The 22869-nt window shown below is 64.0% G+C and overlaps 1 protein-coding gene across 3 annotated transcripts in view; it reads right to left on the bottom strand.

Moving 5' to 3' along the window:
• Positions 1 to 22869, bottom strand: part of MCF2L (MCF.2 cell line derived transforming sequence like) — a 73073-nt gene that overhangs the window by 18830 nt on the left and 31374 nt on the right. For all 3 annotated transcript variants that reach the window (XM_045566667.1, XM_045566666.1, XM_045566668.1), the window contains exons 2-8: positions 22395 to 22478; positions 21744 to 21858; positions 10925 to 11015; positions 5075 to 5194; positions 2263 to 2379; positions 1593 to 1742; positions 766 to 890 (exon numbers count right to left, since the gene is read on the bottom strand). In XM_045566667.1, the coding sequence (XP_045422623.1) occupies positions 766 to 890; positions 1593 to 1742; positions 2263 to 2379; positions 5075 to 5194; positions 10925 to 11015; positions 21744 to 21858; positions 22395 to 22478 (802 nt within the window). The remainder of the gene's footprint in view (positions 1 to 765; positions 891 to 1592; positions 1743 to 2262; positions 2380 to 5074; positions 5195 to 10924; positions 11016 to 21743; positions 21859 to 22394; positions 22479 to 22869) is intronic.

Here is a 22869-nt window from a genome sequence, read left to right as displayed (position 1 = left end):
GTGCCCGGTGTGGAGCTGGGACCATCCATCTCAGGCTGGGCAAGCTCTGCCTCGGGCCGTGTCCCGGCTCCGTGGAGCCCCTCGGTGGTGTGCCCCCCGCACCCCGGGGCTCCCCATGTCCCCGGCACAGGTGGCTGCTGGTGTGGCCTTGCCGTGCCCAGAGCAGAGCTCAGGAGTCCACAGAAGCGGCGTCGGCGTGGCGGGGACGACAGCGCCCACCTGTGCAGACGGACGGGCGTCAACTGGCAGTCCTGGACCCCCAGCCTGCGAGGCGGCAGCTGACATCTGCTAGCCCACGGGTGTGTCACCTGTGCCCTGTCACAAGGCTGGAGACCCAGGGGACGCGCACACATCACAACTGTCACCACAGCGTGACAGGAGGTCTCCAGTGGGTGGAGCCCCAGCTGCCTCCCTGTCCACACAAGGCCTGTGTGGGAGACAGAAGCCACAGCAGCCCACGTGCCACGTCACCACCTTCTGCCCTAATGTCCCCTTCTCGCCTATGAAACGGAGTGTCTGCTCCGGGCAGCCTCCCTCCCCGGACTGGCCGCCTCCCTCCCCGACTGGCCGCTGCTCTGGGATCAGCAGGAGGCATCTCAGCAGGACGGGGCCGGCGTTCACGCAGAGGCTCAGGGAGGGGACCGCTGGCCTGGGCGCTGGGACGGTCACTGTTTCCTGGCCCACGGCCTCTTCTCACAGGGGCTCTGGCCCCGCTGCTGCTGCCCCTCGGCCAGGGCGCCAAGGGCACAGGTGGCCGGGCCTCACCTCTGCACGGTGGTCTGGTTGTCCAGCTGGTCCTGGTTCACGCCGTGCTCCGGGCCCTGGGCCAGCGGGGCCCCGATGCTCTCCAGGACGCCACGGCCCTCCTCCAGCGCCAGCCGCATGTCCTCCTGCGGGGACAGCACAGCCTCGCCGCAGCTCCCGGCCCGGCACCCGCACTGTCGGGCAGTGGTGACATCCCGCAGGGTGAGGATGGACCCTCGGGGTGACGACGTGAGGGGGCTGGGTGGGGACTCAGCCCGGGGTGCGCAGGGCCGTGGCCGAGGCAGAAGAGGGATCGGAAAGCAGACCTAAGCGCCCCTGCTCCCGCGGCTGCCCTCGCGCCGTCTGTGGGGAGGAGCAGCTCCCCCGGCAGACAGGGGGCCTGGTGGTCATCGGGGATGCGCCAGCAGGTCACGGCCACCGGGCCACGCTGCTTCCGGGCCACGAGCACACAGCTGGGCCGGGGCACCGCAGACCCGGGGAGCACAGGCCTCCGAGAATAGCCCCCTGGAGCCGCGGGGACGTGTGGGCACCGAGGGCCCCAGGCACAGGACTCCAACCTGCTTCACCACCTGCCCCCGCACAGAGGACGGCCCTGGGGCCTCAGTTTCCCCAGACCCCGCAGGTGACGTGGCTGCGCCCAGCTAAGGGAGCGCGTCGGGTCCCAGCAGAGGCCGCCCAGCCGACTGCGGCCAGACGCACCCCTGAAACCTGCTCAAGGTCTCAGTCTCGCCGGAGCCCACACGGACCCCGCCTCCCCCACGTTTCGCCCACGGCTGGGGAGACCCACGGCGCCCCCGACCGCCGCGCCCCGCAGAGGCCACACGTACCTTGGCTTTGTCCTTCTTCTCAGTGTGGGCGCAGAGCACCGCGCGTGTGGACGGCACGTCGTTGGGCAGCTCCGTCTCGGCCAGCTCCGTCCCGAAGCCCTGCAGCGTCTGGGCCGTCTGCTTCACCATGACGGCGAAGCTCTCGATGGCCTCGGGAGACGGGACAACGGTCACCACTGGGCCGCGCCACCCGCTGCCCCGAAAGCCGGCCCCACAGTCACCGGTGCAACGCGGGCCGGCTGGCAGCCAGGTGGGACCGGCCGACGCGTGCGCCTCCGCCAGTCCCCACCCCGTGCGTTTCTTCAGGAACGTACCAGGCACAATTCACAAATTCCCCACCGCCCGGAGTCATTCTGCGCTCGGAGTCCTCGCTCTCCGTGTGGAGCGGGGTGAGCGTCACAAGCCACAACACCACGGGGCTTTGTTTTGTGTTTTTCCTTTTCTTTTTTGTCTGCAAGCCCAGAGAAAGCTACTCCCAAACTTATTACTCATGTCATGTCTTTACGATGACTAAGGTCCGCTGAGACCATCTACTCATTCTTGGGGAAGGAGGCTTGCGCCGACGTGAACGTGTTTTTGGAAAAGGCAGCGTTGTGCTGCAAGTGTAGCTCTGCTGCATGAACTACGAATCAGCGGGAACCACAACCCCCCAAGCACCAAGCCGACTCACTGTGCGGTGGCACAGCCACCTGGTGTGGCAGTAGTCCAGGGTCCCCCCGAGGTCCTCGGTCAGCTGTGACTTGTCGATGTGGCCGTGTAGCTCTGGCACAGAGCCCAGCATCATGACCTGCAGGGGAGGGAGCGGGTCACGGCGCCCAGGGCTGCCCTGTGGGGTTGCGACTGGCTCCGGCGAGAACCACCCACGGGCAGGAGGGCCAGCGGCTCAGAGAGGACACGTCCCCGCCCTGGACGCTGCGGTGGCCGTGGCCTGGAGCGGCCCTGGGCTGGTCCCAGCGCTGCCGCCTCCCGGCCGGTCCACACCAGGCGAGTGGCCAATTCCGCCTCAGCGTCTCGCGCATAAGTGGGCGCGTACAGCTGCCCTCGCCGGCTCGCGGTGACCAGTGATGCTGTCACCGCGCACACATCGGCAGGGAGCTGGGACACGGCGGACCCCGCAGGCGTCCTCGCCCTCCGCGGCAGGCAGCACGTGCGAGACTGACAAACAGCACTCGGGGCTCGAACAGGCAGTTTTGGTCCCTGCTCCTAGACGCACCGCGAGGTCACGCAGGCGCCAGTTAGTCAACGCAGCACCTCGAGGCCAGGCCGAGGGACAGGCTGGCGGTGCCCAAGGTCACGCCCGACACGGGGAACCCCGGCTGCGGTGGCCAGGTCAGTTCTCCCGCACACGCCTCGTCTTTGCTCTTCTGGGCCTGGGGGTCCTGCCGTCGGGGTTTCACACACAAACGGCCTCTGCCTTGTGAGCTGCCGGACGGGCTGCAGAGCTCAGCGCTGATGCTATTAAACACTGCGTCAGTTTAATGCAGGGTGCTCAGCTGGGGCCACTTTGCCCCCCGGGGACATTGGGCAGTGCCTGGGGACGCTTTGGGCTGTCACACCTGGGGGAGGGTCGGGGAAGAGGCCAGGAGAGCCGCTAAACCCCGCGGTGGAGACGCCTGCCACGGACTGCCGACGGCGCCCGTGTGGAGAACCCTCGACGGAGGCACAGTCTCCATTTAAAAAATCTTTTAAGTTTCCCGTTTCAGCTAGAAAACAGAGTTCTCAGGAGAGATGGCTCCACCCTCTCTCTGCTGTTTAACGAGGTTATTCTGAAGCTGCCGGGTGACCCTGACTCCCGACCAGCCCAGCAAGGCCGACTGACTCGTCTCAGGGCTCGGCCACCCCCCGCCCCGTGGCCTCTGCCGTCCCGCCTGCGCCTCGCGTGTGCTCAGCCGCGACAGAGCGGGCAGGAACCCACTGCTCTGCGGGGTGGTTTCCTTCTGGCACCGAGTTCGGCATGTGGCCCGGAACACGGATGCGCACGCATGTTCAACAGCGCAGCCCCCACACGGCCCTCTCTACAGGCCTGGAGAACGATCTAAAATGGGCGTGCGCGTCTGACGATGCCAGAGGCTCTGCTCCAGCACAGCAGAGGCACGACCGGGGGACCCCACTTCCCATGGTGGTCTGCGGTGGAGAGAGAAGCTGTCAGTGTGGACCACCTGCCACACGCCTGTCACCCATCACCGGTCACAGCACACGCGTGACTGCCGAGAGGCGCTGTCCGTGGAGTGAGGAGCCGCACACGGCCTCTGGCTGTTCCCAGTGTGGGGACGCGCCCCTCCCCCCAGCAGGCAGGCGTCCCCTCCGGCAAGCAGGTCGCTGAGAGACAAGGTCTCTGTGACAAGGCCGGCCGGGTGCCAGGTTCTCCCAGGGACCCGGGAGCCCGGTTCTCAGGGCCACCGAGGCGCGACTCACACGGAGACCCTGCAGGGCCCGCACGTGGCCTGGCCGTGCAGCGCGTCCTCCTGCCCCGCGCCAGGCGGCAGGTCACGGAGTGGCTCCCGGGCGGGCTGTGGTCGGGGCGGCAGGGTGGGTGGGGTGGAGGAGGTTAAAGTGCCCCGACCCGGTCTCCCCCACCCTCGGTCAGAGAAGGGCCCGAGTGTGTCGGGGGCAGAGGTCAAGGGCCGCAGAGGGGGCAGGACCGGCTTTCGGGCGGGCGCGGAGCATGGCCGCTGCCACCTGCATACCAAGGGGCAGGACATGACCCCAGGGAGAGGGGTCCCCAGCCCAGTCTCAGGCTTCCCGGGGCAGCGGGCCAGTGCTGCTCGACGGCCCAGGGACAGAGAAGAAATGAGTCCGCGGAGGTTCCAACCGGCAGCCCCGTCTGGCTCAGCTGGGGCTGACGGCCAGGCCCAGGGTCCACGGGCTTTAAGGGACTTTATGACCTTCGTGTTTTAAAGGACAACAGGTCAACACTAAAACGTGCCCTTTCTTGACGGGACAGGCAGCGCTAAGACAGGCCACGCGTGTGGGGCTGCAGGCGTGTGCCGGGGCAGGGATGGCCCTGCGTGTGGGGCTGCAGGCGTGTGCCGGGGCAGGGATGGCCCTGCGTGTGGGGCTGCAGGCGTGTGCCGGGGCAGGGATGGCCCTGCGTGTGGGGCTGCAGGCATGTGCCGGGGCAGGGATGGCCCTGCGTGTGGGGCTGCAGGCGTGTGCCGGGGCAGGGATGGCCCTGCATCCGCCTGGCAGAGCGGGGGCCGTGCTCACTGGAGGGCCACGGCTCTCGCCCTGGGGTCTCTCCTCTGCGGCTTGGCAGGTGTGACCGTGTCCCATGACTCGGCGGCCCATCCCAGGCCAGGCTTTGCGCAGCAGGGACTGTGAGCCCGGGGGCGGGGACAGTGGGGACAGGAAATGCGGCTTCCAACCCAGCAACACAGGGCTCTGCTCATGGCCACGCGCTGGGGCAGCCTGGAGAATTCCAACGGGCGGAGAGGGTGATCCGCCCGGTTCTGCCAGGGCAGAGCTGCCGCGGCCGTACTTACCGGCACCTTCATCTTAAAGTCATCTCTGTTGAATTTAAAAGCGATGTCGGAGAGGGTCCTCTGGAAAAATCCCGTTGGGCGAAGCACGAGGACGAGCTGCAGGTTTGCAGGGAAGGAGGCCTGCGAGGGGGAGGGGCTGCATCACCTCCGTGGACAGCGTGGCCCAACGTGGGCAGCGCCACCCGCAGCCGGCCACACAGCCACGGAGTCCCCACAGGGCCACGTCCACATCTCGTAAAAACGGCCCCTGCCTGGTCCCTCTCAGAGGCCTCAACATTTTTTATGTATAATGCATGTGTGTTGCATGTATGTTTGTGTATGAATGTGTATGTGTGGGCATGTATCTGTGTGTGCATGTGTACTTGTGTGTCACATATAATGCATGTGTGTCTGTTCCGTGTGTTTATGTGTATGAATGTCTGTGTGTGCATGTATGTGTCTGTGTGTATCTGTGTTTGTGTGTGCATGTGTGTGCGTGTGTAGTGTGTGTGTAGTGTCTGCCCTACTCTCCCAAGTTCTCTGTAGGTTTGCAGTTTTTCAAAATTGGAAGTTGAGGACAAAGGCTCTGAGCTGATGCCCCTCAAGCCTCCGTCCCTCCCTTTCCTTAGTGGCTAAATCTCCCCCCGCCCGGCGCTACCTCCGCCCTGTGCTCCGAGTCACCAGCACACGAGGTGCAATGAGCTCTAAGTGGCGAAAAATAAATGCAGCGAACACACGGTCTCCACGCATCAAGCTAAATAAAGCGCGGTGTTGGAGAAGCCTCGTGAGCGCACGCCCCGCCCCCGCTAGGCCTGTCGGGGGCCGCAGGGAGCGTGGCCAGGAGGCGCCGGCCCCCCAGCAGCCGCTGGGCCCTCTTCTCCTCGCCACGGTGAGAGCCCCCGAGCGCGAGGATGACCCCGGTTCTTTATTTCTCTTCTCTGCTCAACTTTTTCAAAAATTTGTTTTTATTTTTAATTTACAAGTAGCATGCACACGTGTGGGATGAATACACCAGGCTGGTCAACACGCCAGCACCTCACACACTCGCTCTGCCCACCGGAGCCGGGGTCGGGGACAAACTCAGCACAGTCAGACCCAGTTCACCGTGTGAAACCTGCTCCTTCAGCTGTCTTGAAACACGCGTGTGCCGTGGTGTGAGTATCTGTCTCCCCCAAAGCCCGTGTGGAGACCCCACCCGGTGCGTCCCGTGGGGAACAGGCCATTGGGCTCCACCCCGTCCGCGGAGCGTGGGATCGGAAGCCTGGCGGGCTCCGCGGGAGGGGACCGTGGCTTCGCAGGAAGGGACAGAGACCCGAGCCACGTGCAGCCCCACAGCTGTGAGAAATAAATCCCTTTCCTTGTCAATGGCTCAGAACCAGGGACTCTGCTGTGGCAACAGATGGCTTCGCCAGCGTGACCGTTGCCTGCAGCCCTTGCGCCCCCCAGAAGAGGCCGCAGAGTGGGCGGCGGCAGCCACCAGACTTGGGGTCTCGGGGTCCAGCAGGACACACTGAGGACGGGCTGGACCCCGAGAGCCCCCATGCGACAGCGCTGCGGAGACTGTTCAGACGCCGGCACGGAAGGCAGCTGCAGGAACACGGAGGCTGGTCGTGGACCACGGCGCAGGGCACGTCCCCGCAGTGAGTCTCGGGGCTGCCCCCCCTGCGGAACCCTGTGCGGGGACCCGCGCTGCCCACCGCCCGGCTGGGGCCCCCGTGGCAGGAAGGTCTAGCCGCCCACACGCGTCCTGCCTGCCTGCAGGTCCCCAGCTCCCGGGGCCTGGTGACCACGCAGGTTGACAGGCACACGGGGCGAGTTTAAGTGCATTTTTGCAACAGCGGCTGGCACTTAGGAGGTGCCCAGCAGAGCCTGGTCCTGTCCCCTAAAACAGGGCTGGGCCTGGGCCACGCTCCACTGCGCCCTGCGGTCCTGCCCTGGGCAGGCTCAGCCACCTCGGCAAGGGCCAGGTCTCCCGAGCGGGGGCCGGCACCACTGTCCAGCCCCCGCCGCCTGGGGCGGGTCCACCTCCCCAGGGGGCACCCGGGTGGGGGGACCCTCCCCCTGGGAAGCCTGTGCTCTCCCGCTGCCCCCCCCCGACGCTCCAGCCCCCACCCTGTGTTCCAGGGAAACTCCGGCCCCCACCCGGCCTTCGTGGGCTCTCGCTGCCCACGCCCTCTCCAGCCCGTAACCAGTGCAGGGTGCGAATCCCACCGCGGCGCCTCACACAGCCGTGTTCTGCCGAGTGTGAGGCGTCCGCCGGATGACGGAGAGTCCCGGGTCCCCCAGGTCCTTCATTTCGTGCCTTCTGGGCAGAGACTGCTCCGGGGGCTTCACAGGCAGAAACCGGCGTTCGGTCCCACGCAGACCAAACATGGCTTAAATTCAATTTTCTTGAGCCACGTGCTCTGGGCAGGGATTTAGGGTGAAATAAGCTAGTTCTGCGCACAGACGTGTGGACTCTGTACGAGATCCAGGAACGCGGCCACACGCACACACACGGCACAGCAGAAGGGGCTGCACTTTGACACGCAATCCCAGGAGAGGCACTTCCGTGTTCTGTAAGAGTCGCACCCACCCAGGACAGTCCAAGCCTTGTGCTGACGCTGACAGAGAAAGGGACGGCGGTGAACGCCCAGCGGAGGGTCCTGCCGTCCTGCCTTTGCCCGTCGGCTGAGACCCGGCCGCCTCCCCCAACCCTCGTCACAGTCGACGGGCTTTGTCCGTGGGCGTCCGCTCTAAGAAACGTTGGATTTTGACTTCCAGTGTCTTATTTTTCTATTCCAAGCCAAGCTGAAGGTACCCAAAAAAGAAAAAAGAACATCCCAAATTCGGGAGAGCTCAGCTCATGAGATGGCCCATATGGCGGCTAAAAATAGACACTTAACCATGGTGCATTACCTAAGTGCCAACACACTCGCAGAGGAAGGGAGGCTCCGCCGCAGCCTCTGCCCTGCCCTGCGGCTCGGAGAGCCGGGCGCCCTGGCGGCATCGTCCTCGCTGAGTGCTGGCACCTGCTCAGAATCCTCCCCAGGGCCCTGGCCACGGCCACGCCAGGTGTCGTGTTCCCGAAGCCACGTTGCATGCGTGTGCGGAGGCAGAGCCCCTGCTGAGGCCCGCGGCCCGGGGTGGTGGCACCGCCCACCAGCGCCTGCCCCGCCTGGCACCCACCAGGTCAGCCGGGCAGTTCCGACAACCCACAGCCCGTGGAGTCGATCCAGGCCTGTCCTCCCCAGCATCACGCGGCACACGGACAGAGCCCGGACCCTCTCCCCTTTGCGCCCTTCCCACCGCAGCCCTCCCGGTCTGCCCCACCCCGGGCCTGGCCCTGTCTACGCTGTCCCCGGGCTGTGTGCTCCTGGGACCACGACGTCCCCCGGCTGTGTGCTCCTGGGACCACGACGTCCCCCGGCTGTGTGCTCCTGGGACCAAGACGTCCCCGGGCTGTGTGCTCCTGGGACCAAGACGTCCCCGGGCTGAGTGCTCCTGGGACCACGACGTCCCCCGGGCTGGGTGCTCCTGTCCATTTCCCCCTCTGAAGCCCACAGTACCTGGGCCGGGCCTGGCACACGGAGGCGTCTCAGGACACGAGTGGACACATGAATGGAACCTGCATTAACGTGATCAGCGAACTCCTGTGGTGACAAAGCACCAGAGTTCAAACAGAATTCTTGGCAATTCTGATGGAAACATGCAAACTTCTATTTCCAAACCAGTGCTGGCGAAGTGTGAGAATTATAGGAAAAAGAATGGGAAAATCGTATCTTTATGGTACAAGAGTCACTGCAAGAACAAAAGCTCACACACTAACTTTCCAGTTATGATTCTCACGGAGCAAAGCCACAGGCGGCCGGCGCTGCAGGAATCCTGGCTCACAAGCCCCCGGGGACTAAACCGCACGACCCCTGCACCCACACGCCAGTGCGGAGCCCACCTTGCTGCCCCGCAGGATTGCCTACGTCTCCAAAAACAACGTCTGTGTTTCTGGAAAAGCAGCCGTGTGTCTGGGGCTCCTCTTGCCGTCACACGCGGGCCTGACCGAGGAGAGACGGGTGACGGGGCCTGGAGGCACCCCGCCCGCTGGGGACTCGCGTGTGGCCGTCACAGCTCCGGCCTGGGTTGGGTGGGCAGGGGGGGCCGGGCAGCAGCTTCAGAGAGTGACAAGGTCTGGCCCTGGGGGCTTCCCGTGGAGGTGCCGCGTGAGCGCTGTGAGGAAGACGAGGAGAAGCTGCCTGGCCACGGCTGGGGGACGTCCCGGGGGGGCGTGTGCACAGGCAGAGATGCGCTGCCATAAGGTATGACGGGCCATGGCGCTCGGACCCCATGGGGCCACAAGGGCACCCCAGTTCCTGGCAGCCCAGAACGCCACGGCAAGGACACGGACTCCTTCCGTCCACGCCAGGAAGCGCTGCGGTGCTGAGTGGTGTGGAGCGTCGAGGAGCCGGGTCCGTCTGAAACACGCGGCCGCCATAAACGTGTGTCTTTTCCCAAACAGTGACCTGCGTGTGGGAACTTCCTGGGTCCAGCCTGGGACTAACTTGGCCATTCAAGAAGTATCTGCCGCACGTCCGCGGTGCGCCTGAGCCAGTAGGTCCTTACGATTTTTAAAATAGGCTATGACATCACATGCAGATTCATCTTAAAGTTTAACGAAATGGACACGTTGGCTGTTAACTGGTGGCAGCTTATCAAAAGCACTTTCTAAATTCCCAGAGACATTAAAACAAAGGAAAGCTGATTATACGACATGTCCACTTCTTTGGAAACACCCGGAAGTGTTCCAAGTTACCTCAGGTAAATGATGCCGGCTGGGACAGGGAACAGCGTGGCCGTCAGTTGAGGTGAGGGGCTCAGCCTCGCAGGAGCTCAGCAGAGAGATGTGCCGTGTGTGCACACGAGTGTTTGCACGTGTGTGCGCAGGGGGACACTGGATCCCCACGACCCCCGTGAGAACTAGCAGCTTAGGGACACGTTTGCACCAAGACGACGAGGCTGGTTCTGAGTCAGGGCAGGTGCTGAGCCTCATCCTTGCTGGAGGTGACACAGTGGGGCCGTTTGCAGGGAAAGGACCTGACCCTTCCACGACCCCGACCTCGGCCAGCTGCCCTGAGAGGCCGGGGAGCCCCAAGGCAACCTCAAACCCTGATCTCCCCGGGGCTGGGGGGAGCAGCGGAGCCGGCGCAGCGAGGACCACGGGCCTGTGGTCGGCAAAGTGTTTCTGTCCTTCGGCTGTGGCGGAGCTGAGACTGACGGCAGGGAGGGGCCCCGCGAGTTCCCACGTGGAGGTGGGGGCCACCACCGGAAATAGTTAGGGCTCAGGGGTTTCTGCCGGCTCAATCTCCCCCATCCGTGATCACAGCCCAGCGCCTGTCGCGAGGGGGCACACGCCTGCACACGGCTCCCGGAGGCAAAGACCACGCCTGGGAGAGGAGGTGACCACACGCTGGCTCGGCCACCAGGGAAGGCTATGACACCTCACTGAGTCTTAAAGACAATGCGTGAGCAGCCTCTTTGGACAGAAGAGAAGCTGTTCAACGTGATTTCAGACGTCCAGCCTGAGGGCTGCCTGTGACACACTCAGACCCTGCCTCTCCAGAATCCCGCGCTCCGTGTGAGAGCCGACACGCGATGGAACCCTGAGCATCCCACACACTCGGCGTTCAGAAACAGAGGACTGTCGGGCCGGGGACTGTTTCCAAATTTCAGCAGACTCCCGAGGAGCTGGCCCATCTGAGAACACGCACACGCCCACCGGTGACTCGGCCGCCCAGGCGGCGTGGGCTGGGCGTCTGTCTCGCCGGCCCGGCTGGAGCCCGGAGCACACCCCCCGTGGCACCGTGAGGAGGACGTGCCGTCACCTGCCCAGGGACTTACCGCGATCCGCAGGACCGACGCCTTCACGGAGGTCCATTTGTCCCGCCGTCGGTCTATGACCAGGATGAAGCCGACGCCAGCATCCTGCAAGCTGAAGGAGGACAGGTGCTGGGTCAGTGTGCGCAGGGGGTCCCGGCTCCCCCGAGCAAACCTCGCAGTGAAGCCCCCCGCAATCCTGTGCCGTTCCCGCCACGCAGGCCAGGTGTGCGCCAAGCGGAGGTCTCGGCCACGTCCCCACGGGCGGCAGCCCATCCCCGCAATTCCCAGAACTGGCTCTCATCCGAACACGGAACGATATTCCTGGTGTGTTTTTATTTCTCAGCCTAACGCGACCGCCCCAGTTCAAAGATCCGGCAGAGCCCGTCTTTCCTGGAGCTCAGGCAGTTAAACCTCCAAAACCGGCTTTGCTGCCCGTACATCACACCAGTGCTGGCATCTGCGGGGCCCGTCTTCATCCGTGTCACAAAACCGCTCTTGACGGAGCTGCTGCAGCTCTGGGAGAAAATGCCTGAGGCTTCCGGAGGCTCCGGAGCATCTGCTGGCAGCGGGAGGCGAGACTGGGCTCCCGGCAACAGCCACATCTGTGATCACGCTCAGACGTGAGCTGCGGGGAACCGCGACCTCCGCCCCTCGGCGGGGCCTGCAGGCCGGAGCCCGGGGCACGGCGTGGAGCCGGGGAGATGTTTCACAGCGAAGGCAACCTCTACTGCCGGTGGCTGCGCTGCTCCGAGACAGGCCGGCTCACGGCACGGACTGCGGTCTCTGGGCGCATCTAAGGGAGCCTTTCTGGGTTTCCGTGGGGGTCAGGGCTGCGCGGAGCACACACATCACACGGCACGAGAAGAGCTCCGCCTGCCGCCAGTGTCTCCTAGCCAAGCCGGAGCTTTCCAGCCAACGTGCAAGATCCTGCTGACTCAGACCCGGTGACGGGGACAGAGACACGCCACGCTCCCTCCAGAGGGGCACAACGGCACGGGAGGTTTGCAGCGCTGCTGACGCTGCCACGTCCCCACGAAGCCCGTCTGTACCTCGGAAGGGCGGCCCCGAGGCAGCCTGACCCACGGGCCCCACCCCCACCCCCGCCCCGCATGGTGCCAGGGCTGCCTCCGCCACCCTGGGCAGTGCTGGGGTCTCTCTGCGACCACGCCTGCTGCGGCGAAGGGCGAGGAGCCGGGAGGCCGGTCTCCGTGGAGCACCGAGTCCTCAGACCAGCAAGGCCTGCAGAGGCCTTCTCTGCAAAGTGGGGGCTGAGAGGAAGGTCCCACTGGCCTCTGCAGCCTGTGCTGAGGGAGCCACGGCCCCGGGCGGGAGGGCTGGGGGCACCCTGGGCAGGCGACGGGGCGCCAACCATCCGTTTCCATTGCCGCAAATCGGGAGCGATAGTGGCCCTCGCCCCCCGCGGATGCTGTGCCCTGCGCAGGGCCCCCGGCTGCTGCCAGGCCTGACTCCCCCTTGTCCCTAGAGTGGAGCTCGCGCTACGGAGGGGTCTCGGCCTCTGCACCAGGACCAGGATCTGCACCAGGACGTCCCTGCTGTGGCCCTCACACACGGCCCGCGGCGCTAGGCCCTCACACACGGCCCATGGCGCTAGGCCCTCACACCATGGCTTCTCACGCTGCGGCCCGGCCTGCGAGCGTCTATCCACAGGCTCAGGCACGGGCAGCACTGCAGTCACCCACAGAGGCGAGACCCGCTCCTGACGCCAAAGCTTCCGGCCCCACCGGGTAGGGGACACGGCAGCCCCTTCTTCCCCCCAGCATCCACGCCAGGCAGGGCCCTCCCGCTTCAGGGGCCGGTGTGGAGTGGGACCTGTCCCCAGAGGCCCACGCGCCTGCCCCCAGCCGCGGCCCCTCCGCCTGGGGCCCAGGTGAGCACTCGCCCACGGCCCACAGCTCCCCTCCTGCCACGTTCTGGGAAACTGACCCCGAAGGTGCAAAAACTAGACTGAGAAAGCGCCTGACGTGAGGGCATAAAGATCCCCTACCTGTCCCCTGTCTGGTCTGCCCGCAGGGCCCCAGCAAGGCAGTGTGACGGGGCAGTGGCTCCAGAGAGTGGGGCCAGCAGCGCGTGGCTCTCCTGTGGCCAAAACCCCACCCAGCAAGGCAGGGCCTGGGGCTGGTGGAGCCCTGACCTACGCTCCGCATCTGTGACCACTCAAGCCCAAGGGACAGGGGTGCGGCCCAGCCTGGCTCCAGCAGGAACATGCCTGGGGTCCCTGAGGGCCCAGCTCTGGGCTGGTTTCTCTGAAGCCAGTGGCACAGGAGGAGCCGGCAGGAGACCACGCTGAGGCTGGCAGCCAGGCCAGAAGCAGCACCCTGGGCACAAATACGGCCCACGGACACCCCGATGTCGGCTTCAACCCTACGACAGCCGGGCTTGGAGGGGCCGCCCTGGCCGGCCGCCCGCCCAGCAGCTGGGCTAGAGGCTGATGAGTTCACTTGTGGCCCAAATAAACAAAAAAGGCACCGAGGTCCCATAAATGCTTCAGGAACGTACGATCTGCCGGGCCTTCCCGAGCGGAGGCCGTGGCTGCCAGGCTGGCTGGCCTTGGGGGCACACGGGCCCCGCCAGCCCGTGGGTCCCACCACAGCGTGGCCGGGCGGAAGCAGCAAGCACAGAGCAGCGTGGACACAGCTGAGCCACGCCCTACCCGTGCCTGGCCGGCGGCATCTCGCAGCAGGGACTCGCAGGGGAGCAGGACGCTTCTCCCTGGGGCGCGGCGGGCAGGGAGCAGGCGGACGCGGGGACGGGGCAGCTGGGACGAGCGCCAGGCCAGGAGGGCGAGGAGGGGACGACGGAGGAGCAGGCAGGGTCCCAGGGCACAGAAAGGCCTCTCCGTGTTGCCGGGAGGTCATCGCAGCCCACTTAGGACAGAGTATGTGGCATGTAAGTCCCTTTCCTGGGACTCTGACATTCTTACGAGAACGTTTTGTCCAATTATGACAGATTCAGCAGAAGCACAGCCTGAGTAACACTGAGGTGGCCCGACCTGCCGACCTTTCCGTTTGTAACCGCGTTTGAGTCTCGTGTGAGGAGCCTTTTCTTACCTCAAGGTGGACGTTTTCCTGCTTGTCTAGAAGCCATGTCACTTTGCATTTCACAGTTAAACCTGTGATCTACCTGAAATTACCAGTAACTTTTACGTACGGTGTGAGGCAGGGCCGCCCAAATCCCTAATTTCCCACACCCAGGTCATTTACCGAGGTCACCCTTCTGTTTGCACTGCTGGTCTCGGTCACTGTGGCTCCGCAGCGAGCCGGCACTTGTGGGCACGGTCTTCCGGCCCCTCCGAGGGAGACGGTACCCACCGTACCCACCACAGGACGTCGGAACCCAAGAAAACCAGACCCTCCGGAGACGACATGCATGATTTGTAAACGTGTCACAACTAGGTATAAGAATAAACCACGACCATTCGTGAAGTAAGAGACGGGTCAAAGTGAGGGAGAAAAGCTGCCAGTGTGGTCACTTTCCAGAAAGATGCGTCTTGAGCAATGGCACCCTCGTGTGGTCACAGGTAGAAACCACATGTGCCTGGGCAGATCCCTCCCTGGGATAGACCCTCCCCGGGGCAGATCCCTCCCTGGGGGGCCCTTGCTGGGGCAGACCCTCCCCGGGACAGACCCTCCCGGGGACAGACCCTCCCCGGGCCCACCTGGCAGGAGCCTGTGCGTGGGGCTGCCTGGCCCAGGCACCCTGACCGCTGTGGCAGAACGGAGCTTGCCACAATCTAACCCTGAAGGAGCGAGTCCAGCTTTCAAGAACAGATCCAGGGTCTTTCCTGGTCTCTGGAAGCCAGGACGGCAGTGCTGTCTTTGTGGCAAATCCCTTAATCCCAGAGCGTGTTCGTCTTCCCTGGAGTGTGTGGCCGGCTCCTGCTGGTCGGGAGTTTAAGCTCCTAAGTGACCACCACGCAGGGCCCAGGCGGCCTGGGGCCAGCTGTCTGGACACGTGGCCAGAGAGCCACCTGAATCCACGGGGCCACGGGCTCGGTGGCCTTCCTCGTCCCCGCAGGGATGCGTGGGTGGGGTCAGGAGAGCATGGAGGAGGTCGGGAGCAGGGTGCACCGTGCTGTGGACAGGGGGGCCCGCCCCACGGCCTGCCCGTCTGTGGCCGTCCCTGCGTGAGGGGAGCTGCCCTCACATCCCACCTCGGCCCCCGCTGCCACAGAGACCCTGACCCCTGGGCCCAGGAAGGGCCCCCGAGCTCGTCCTCCGACCTGCCTGCAGGGCCCAGGCCTTGTCCCGGCTGTGCGGCGAGACCAGTCACGTCACTCGACCAGTCACTCGCTGTCCGCAGGAACATGCCAGCAGAGACCCGGGGCGGCGTGGGCCCCCCTCGGGCACTCGAACCCCACAGCGCCTGCTCTGCAGCTCCCGCCAAGAGAGGCCTGCCGCGTCCTCACCACCACTGCCTGGGCTCAGCCGGCTCCTCCTCCTGCCACCCCGGCCTCACCCCAGCACCACCTTCCACCTGGAGGCCAAACTGCGAACCGGCAGGATTCTGGGCACCCCCTGCCTCCTCCGTGCCACCCCCAGCCCCCCACAGGCCATGGGCTACGGGCAGCCCTGGGCGCTGGACGGGCAGGGGAAGGGTGGGAAGGAACAGCTCCCCGGCCCCACCCTGCCCTGCAGTGGCTTCTGAGCAGCAAGTGCCGTGATCCCCGGGCAGGGCAGGGAGCCAGATCCTCACGGCGTGGCCTTGTTCTCCCGGTCACGCAGCCCCACCACTGGGGGCCCGCACTGCCTAACACGGCAGCCCCGCTGAGGGCAGGATTTCTAATTTTACTTAATTTCCATTTTAAATTTAAATGGCCGCGAGTGGTCTGTGGCTACCCCACTGGGTGGAAGTTACCGAGAAAGATCACAGCAACGAGTGGTGAGGACAGCGGCTCGAGGAGGTGGCAGCTCCAGGCTGGGCCTGGGGAACGTGGCCAGGAAGCTGCAGGCAGGGGCCCTCGTGGGAGGCGGTCAGCACGGGGCAGGTCCAGGGGAAGGATTCCAGGGTCTCCGGGAGGCTTCCCCACATCCGCAGGGCGCGGGGGCACCAGCTCCGCAAATAGTGCCCATGCTACGGAGGAGCTGAGGGACACAGACTAGGAAACGATTTCGTGGACAGTACAGTGGATCGAGGACACCACAGCCACGTGCAGCAGCTGCTCCTGGCCTCTCAGGTGCAGCTGGACAGGGTGGCAGGGCTTCTCCTCGGAGCTGCGTCCTCACAGCTCAGACCCTGGGGACGGCGGCGTGCGCATAGTCTCAGGCAGAGCCAGGGGACAGCAGCCACCACATCGGGCGGGAGGCTGCCCGGCAGAGCACCTGGGAGCTGGTGTACGCGGGGCACGCTCCCACCAACAGAACGGGAACAGCCGCTGACCCGGGAGCAAGGCCACTCGTCATGCAGGGCTCCCAACACGGGACACGGTGGGGCGAGGACCCCCCACAGGCATGGGCGGAGTACACCAGGCCCATTTATGCCACGGGGTGCCATGGGGCCACTGGGGCAGGTGGCAGGAGGTGCTGACATGGAAGTTGCCCCAACACACTGGGGCACGCGATATGCTGTCCCATCACAGGTGGACGGGACAGAGCTTTGATTTTAACTAAACTCACAACTGGGGTTACCCGTGTGTGGGTGTGTGCGCATCCGTAAGTGTATCTGTGTGTGTGGTGTGTGCACATACATGCCTGTGTGTGTGTCTGCAAGTGCATCTGTGTGTGTGGTGTGTGCACATGCATGCCTGTGTGTGTCTGCAAGTGCATCTGTGTGTATGGTGTGTGCACATACATGCCTGTGTGTGTGTCTGCAAGTGCATCTGTGTGTGTGGTGTGTGCACATGCATGCCTGTGTGTGTCTGCAAGTGCATCTGTGTGTATGGTGCGTGCACATACATGCCTGTGTGTGTGTCTGCAAGTGCATCTGTGTGTGTGGTGTGTGCACATGCATGCCTGTGTGTGTCTGCAAGTGCATCTGTGTGTGTGGTGCGTGCACATGCATGCCTGTGTGTGTCTGCAAGTGCATCTGTGTGTGTGGTGTGTGCACATGCAAGTCTGTGTGTGTGTGCATCTGCAAGTGCATCTGTGTGTGTGGTGTGTGCACATGCAAGTCTGTGTGTGTGTCTGCAAGTGCATCTCTGTGTGTGGTGCGTGCACATGCATGCCTGTGTGTGTCTGCAAGTGCATCTGTGTGTATGGTGTGTGCACATGCAAGTCTGTGTGTGTGTCTGCAAGTGCATCTGTGTGTATGGTGTGTGCACATGCAAGTCTGTGTGTGTGTGCATCTGCAAGTGCATCTGTGTCTGTGGTGTGTGCACATGCAAGTCTGTGTGTGTGTCTGCAAGTGCATCTCTGTGTGTGGTGCGTGCACATGCATGCCTGTGTGTCTGCAAGTGCATCTGTGTGTGTGGTGCGTGCACATGCATGCCTGTGTGTGTCTGCAAGTGCATCTGTGTGTATGGTGTGTGCACATGCAAGTCTGTGTGTGTGTCTGCAAGTGCATCTGTGTGTGTGGTGTGCACATGCAAGTCTGTGTGTGTCTGCAAGTGCATCTGTGTGTATGGTGTGTGCACATGCAAGTCTGTGTGTGTGTCTGTAAGTGCATCTGTGTGTGTGGTGCGTGCACATGCAAGTCTGTGTGTGTCTGCAAGTGCATCTGTGTGTGTGCACATGCAAGTCTGTGTGTGTGTCTGCAAGTGCATCTGTGTGTGTGGTGTGTGCACATGCAAGTCTGTGTGTGTCTGCAAGTGCATCTGTGTGTGTGGTGCGTGCACATGCAAGTCTGTGTGTGTGTCTGCAAGTGCATCTGTGTGTGTGGTGCGTGCACATGCATGCCTGTGTCTGCAAGTGCATCTGTGTGTGTGGTGCGTGCACATGCAAGTCTGTGTGTGTGGTGTGTGCACATGCATGTCTGTATGTGTAAGTGCATCTATGTGTGGTCTGTGCACATGCATACCTGTGTGTGGGTGTGTGTGCATCTGCAAGTATATCTGTGTGTGGTGTGCGCACATGCACGTCTGCGTGCGGGGGTGTGTGCATCTGTAAGTGTATCTGTGTGTACTGTGTGCACATGCATGTCCGTGTGCATCTGTAAATGCACCTGCGTGTGTGTGGTGTGTGCACATGCATGCCTGTGTGTGGGTGTGTGTGCGTCTGCAAGTGCACAGGCCTCTGAAGGGCTGGCTGTGACAGTGGCTGTGACGGGCTGCATGATGATGGAGTCCCAGCCTCCCAAGCAGCCGGGAGGCTGAAGCAGGCCACGGACCGTCGGCATCCGAGCTGCTGAATCGAGTAGAGCGGGCCGAGGAGAGACCCCTGTGCTGGGGAGGATGGGGGAGGGGAGAGCCCCTGGCCGCTGGTGGTGGGTGGGGCCCCAGCGGGGACCCAGCCCGTCCCTGCTGCCTTCCATACCCCCCGTCGGGATGTGCCTGCCCCCTCTCCCGTGGGTCCCAGGACCGACCGCACTGCCGGCCGCGTCCACCAGAGGGCAGGGCCCGCAGCACGGAAGGAGGGTGGCTGCCGACCTGGATGCTGGATTCTAGCTGCCACTGTGCCGGCACACCCCACACGGCACACACACACCCCACACGGCACACACACACCCCACACGGCACACACACACCCCACGGCACACACACACCCCACACGGCACACACACACCCCACACGGCACATACACACCCCACACGGCACACACACACACGGCACACACACACCACACACACACCCCACACGGCACACACACACACGGCACACACACACACGGCACACACACACCCCACACGGCACACACACACCCCACACGGCACACACACACATCCCACACGGCACACACACACCCCACACGGCACACACACACACCCCACGGCACACACACACCCCACACGGCACACACACCCCACACGGCACACACACACCCCACACGGCACACACACACCCCACACGGCACACACTCCCACCTCACACACCCCACACAGCACACACACACCCCACACACACCCCACACCTCACACACCACACTCTACACTACACACATGCTGTACCACACACACACACACACACCCCACACACAGATGCCCAACACAGGCCTTCTCCAACGTGGACCCTGGAAATGGGATCCATCCTTCTCAGCTTCAAGTGTTCAACCCGTCGGCCCCTGGCTGGTCTTACACAGGCCCGCGAGTCCCGAGGCGGTGCCCCCCCACCCCTGCTTCCGAAGGAGAGCCTGTGCCCGCCTGTCCCGTGCGTGTGCCCTGGTGGCCGGGGCTTTGAAAAGGCTGCATCCCTTTCGGGATAAAAACCTCTTCAAAACTGAAAGAAGAGAAAGTCTAAGCTGCCCGTCCCGATTCAAGTGGGGACAGTGATGGCGCCTGGGTCAGTGTGTGCGAGAGACCACAGCGGAGGGGGGGGGCCTGGTCCCGCCAGGCAGTTTGGCCCCTGCGTTTGCCTCATCCACAAAGGGAGTCTGTTTGCCCAATACACGTGCTGAGAGGCCCCAGGACAGTGAGGAGCTTCTGGGGCAGACACGGGCCGCAGGGCAGTGAGGACCATTTCCGAGGAGCCCCGACAAGCCAACAAGCCCCAGTGGTGCCAGAGTGGGGGATGGGCCAGAGTGGGGGAGCGTCAAGGGGGAGGGGAAGGAGGATGTCGAGGCAGACACAGGACGGGGAGGGGGAGGGCTAGAGAAGACAGGTACACGGGGCAGGGCGAGAAGGCGTCAGTACCTGCGGCCCCGGGAGAGGCTCTCGGCTGCACAAGCTCAGCATGTTGGGCCTTGACATTCCTGGGACTGACTGAGACCATCTGGTGACGTCAAATGATCCTTTCATTTCTTAAAATCCAAGAGCGGCCAGAAAACCCGGTCACTCCATCCCCAGGCAGGAGAAGGATTCACTCCGCCGAATCCTTTCTCAGGGAGCAGCGGGGAGCCCTGGGCCGGCGTGTGCACACGGCCGTGACCCACAGTGGCACCAGCAGGATGGGCATTGAGCAGCTGCCTCCAGCCGGGGCCAGGCTCCGCGTGCTGGGGTCCCGCGCCCACAGGCACGGCTGGGCGAGTCCCGGCCCGCGGGAGTCTGGGCCCGAGATTCCTGGGTCTCAGGAGCAGAAGGGGCAGGGAAGTCAGCAGCAAGGAGGCCGAGGAAGGTTCCGCAGCCACCTGGTGACCAACGACAAAGCGCACGTGCACACTGTGCTCTCCTGGTGTTTACAGACGGCCTCCGAGTTCTGTGGAGTCTGCTCTGTCACATCCCAAGAAAAGGGACATGGAAAACTGCAGGACCCCATGAGGCCTCAGAGGCAGGGGCAGGAGGCTGGACGGATGGGGACAGTCAGCGCCTGGCGGGACAGCGCCAGCCTGAGAACAGCCCCACTGTCTCAGAAACGCGTTCAGGACGTTTAGCACTCAGCGCCGGCACCGCGGAGTCCTGTGCAGCCCTGTGTGTGCCGGGGTGCTGGGCTGGGGCGGGGCGGGCAGTGACAGAGGCCTGGAGCCTGTGTCCTCGGGTGTGGCCCTGGGTCTGAGCCCTCAGCCGCTGCCACGCACCACTTTGTCAACATGAGACGTCGCTCCGGGATTTGGTGGCCTCCTCTATGAAACTGGCTTGGTAACTGCCTTCCCACCACTGTGCAATTTTGAGGACGGAGGGAGAAAACATCCGGATGTGCTCTGTGGCATCACAACTCACTAAGCAGCCACCGCGGTCCCCCTGGTCCCCTAGAGCCGGCTCTGTCCTCTGCGCTCAGCGGGGTTGGCAGAACCTGGTGCGTGGGGGTGTGAGATTCTCCGGAGGGCAGGGAGACGAGGCCCAGACTGCAATCCCCACACAAGGGGAGTCCTGGATGCTGGAACGCTGCCGTCCCCAAGCCTCTGCCCACAGCCGGGCACGAGCCACCCTCTCTGCTCACCAGACCCCACCAGGTCGCCGGGAACCTCCTCAGAGCACCAACTGTCTGACGTTTACCAGGGACCAAACTCGCTGCTGTGGTCCGTTTCTAGGTCAGGCGAATTCACAGAGCTCTGTCACCAGAACCCCACAACTTGTCCTCAAAGTTGGTGGGGAACAGAGGGCGGCAGGGGTGAGTGACGACAGGCCCACTCTTGTCCCTCCTGGCTAAATGTCTCCTCTGCGTTCCCACCTCCCTCATGCTCCGTGTGGCATGAGGGACAAGAGCCTCGTGTGGGAGGATGTTCCCGTCTCAGTTCACGACACCTGAGCAGACCAGCAGCCACTGCACAGGGCAGGAGGCCGACGTGCTCCACGTTTGCTCGGAGGGAGCAGTGGGATGGCAGTGCCAGGCGCAGGGACCCCCGAGACCCCCAAGGCGGCCTTGCCCTCAGGGCCGGACCATGCCCACCATGCCCGGGACACGCAGGCAGACAAGCCCCACGGACCTCAGGCCCCCGGGCCAGAGACGGCCGGGACAGCCCTGCCTGCTGCGCGGCTCCCTTGCTATAAAAAGAAAGACCCTCCCACTGCAGGCCCCTGACACTTCGGACAGGAAAGAGCCAGCCCAGGCTCAGTCAGGGCCACGGGTGCCACCCGGGCTCCAGGCAGCCCTGCGGGGAGAGACGGTGGCTCTGGGCCTTGCAAAGCTGGACTCTGGCCCCAGATCAGATCCTGGGCAAGTTCGGAACTCCACGAGCCACGATTTCCTTCCCTGACAAAGCTCCAGCCCCTCCCACAGTCCTGGGGGTCTCAGTGATGGTGACACCCCCAGAGACACCAGCCCCTCCCATGGTCCCGGGGGTCTCAACGATGCTGACATCCCCATAGAGAAACAGCGGATGGGCCGCAGGTGGCCGGGCCCGGGCTCGCCACGCACCTGGGGATGCTGGTGAGGTAGGTCATGACACTCTGGAACTCCTTGTCCGGGATCTCGCTGAAGGCCGGGTAGTCGGGGAAGGTGATGACCGGGCTCCCGTCCTGGCCCCGCCCACCTGGGGAGAGAACACGGCAGCTCAGTGCGGGCTCGGGTTCCGCAGCCGCCCGTCAGTCACTTCTCAGAGTCACCGAGAGTTTCGGTTAAAACTGAGGAGCGTCTCCGTTGCGTATGACGGTTATGTGGCAGAAATGCACGGCACTGAAGACGGCATCTGGAAAGCACAATGGAGCGGGACAGACCGGGACGTCCCACACCGGGCAGCCCCCAAGGGGCAGCCACCCCAACGCTTCGGCACATTTCCACCCAAACCTTTTTCTCTGTGCTTTTCTACACAACTGAGAGGCATACACAGTTCTCATCCTTCCTCCGAACCCTGCGAACTAAACCGCTTTCCACACTTTACAAACGATGTGCCCGTTATTTAAACAATGCACAACATTGCGCTCCCCCCCGGTGCCACCAACCTGAGGCAGCCGCCTCTGGCCGCCTGCTCAGAGGTTCCAGCAGCGGGCCGGGCCGCGCGAGGCTGGGCAGCTTCAGACAGGCCGCAGACCCCTGCCCACCCCCCGCCCGCCCCGGCCCGGGACTCACCAGACAGGTACGCAAAGCGCTTCCTCAGCTGGTCCTGGATGTCGGCGGCACAGAGCGGGACGATGTCCTGGTGCATGATTTCATCTGCGGGAGAAAGCGGATGCCCGGTCATTCGGGGAAACCGCCTGGGGCCTGCAGGTGCCGGCCGGAACCGCCCCACGGAGCCGGCACGTGGCCAGCACCGACGGGAGCTGCCAGGTGTCTGGAAAGGGCACTGCGGTTCCAGCCCGTGAGGGCCTGTGTTTTCCAGGGGAAAAGCTGCGTGCTGAGTGATTCACCATCAGTTTTTAAAATGTGATGTGTGTGAGGCAGACAGAGGGAGGGAGGGACACACAGGAACACGCACACGCACACACACACGCAGGCGGAGGGGAGGTACCAGGAAAGCAGCAGCTGGGGCTGGGACCTGACCCATGAGGTGGAGAAACACGTGTCGGTCTCTGCGCCCCACCCTCGCCCTCGCGCCTGCTGCCCG

Source organism: Lemur catta, chromosome 13 (genome assembly GCF_020740605.2).
Source record: "Lemur catta isolate mLemCat1 chromosome 13, mLemCat1.pri, whole genome shotgun sequence".
In the NCBI taxonomy this organism is placed as follows: domain Eukaryota; kingdom Metazoa; phylum Chordata; class Mammalia; order Primates; family Lemuridae; genus Lemur; species Lemur catta.
Note: the sequence above shows the minus strand (reverse complement) of the source record. Positions and strands in the feature narration are given on the sequence as shown.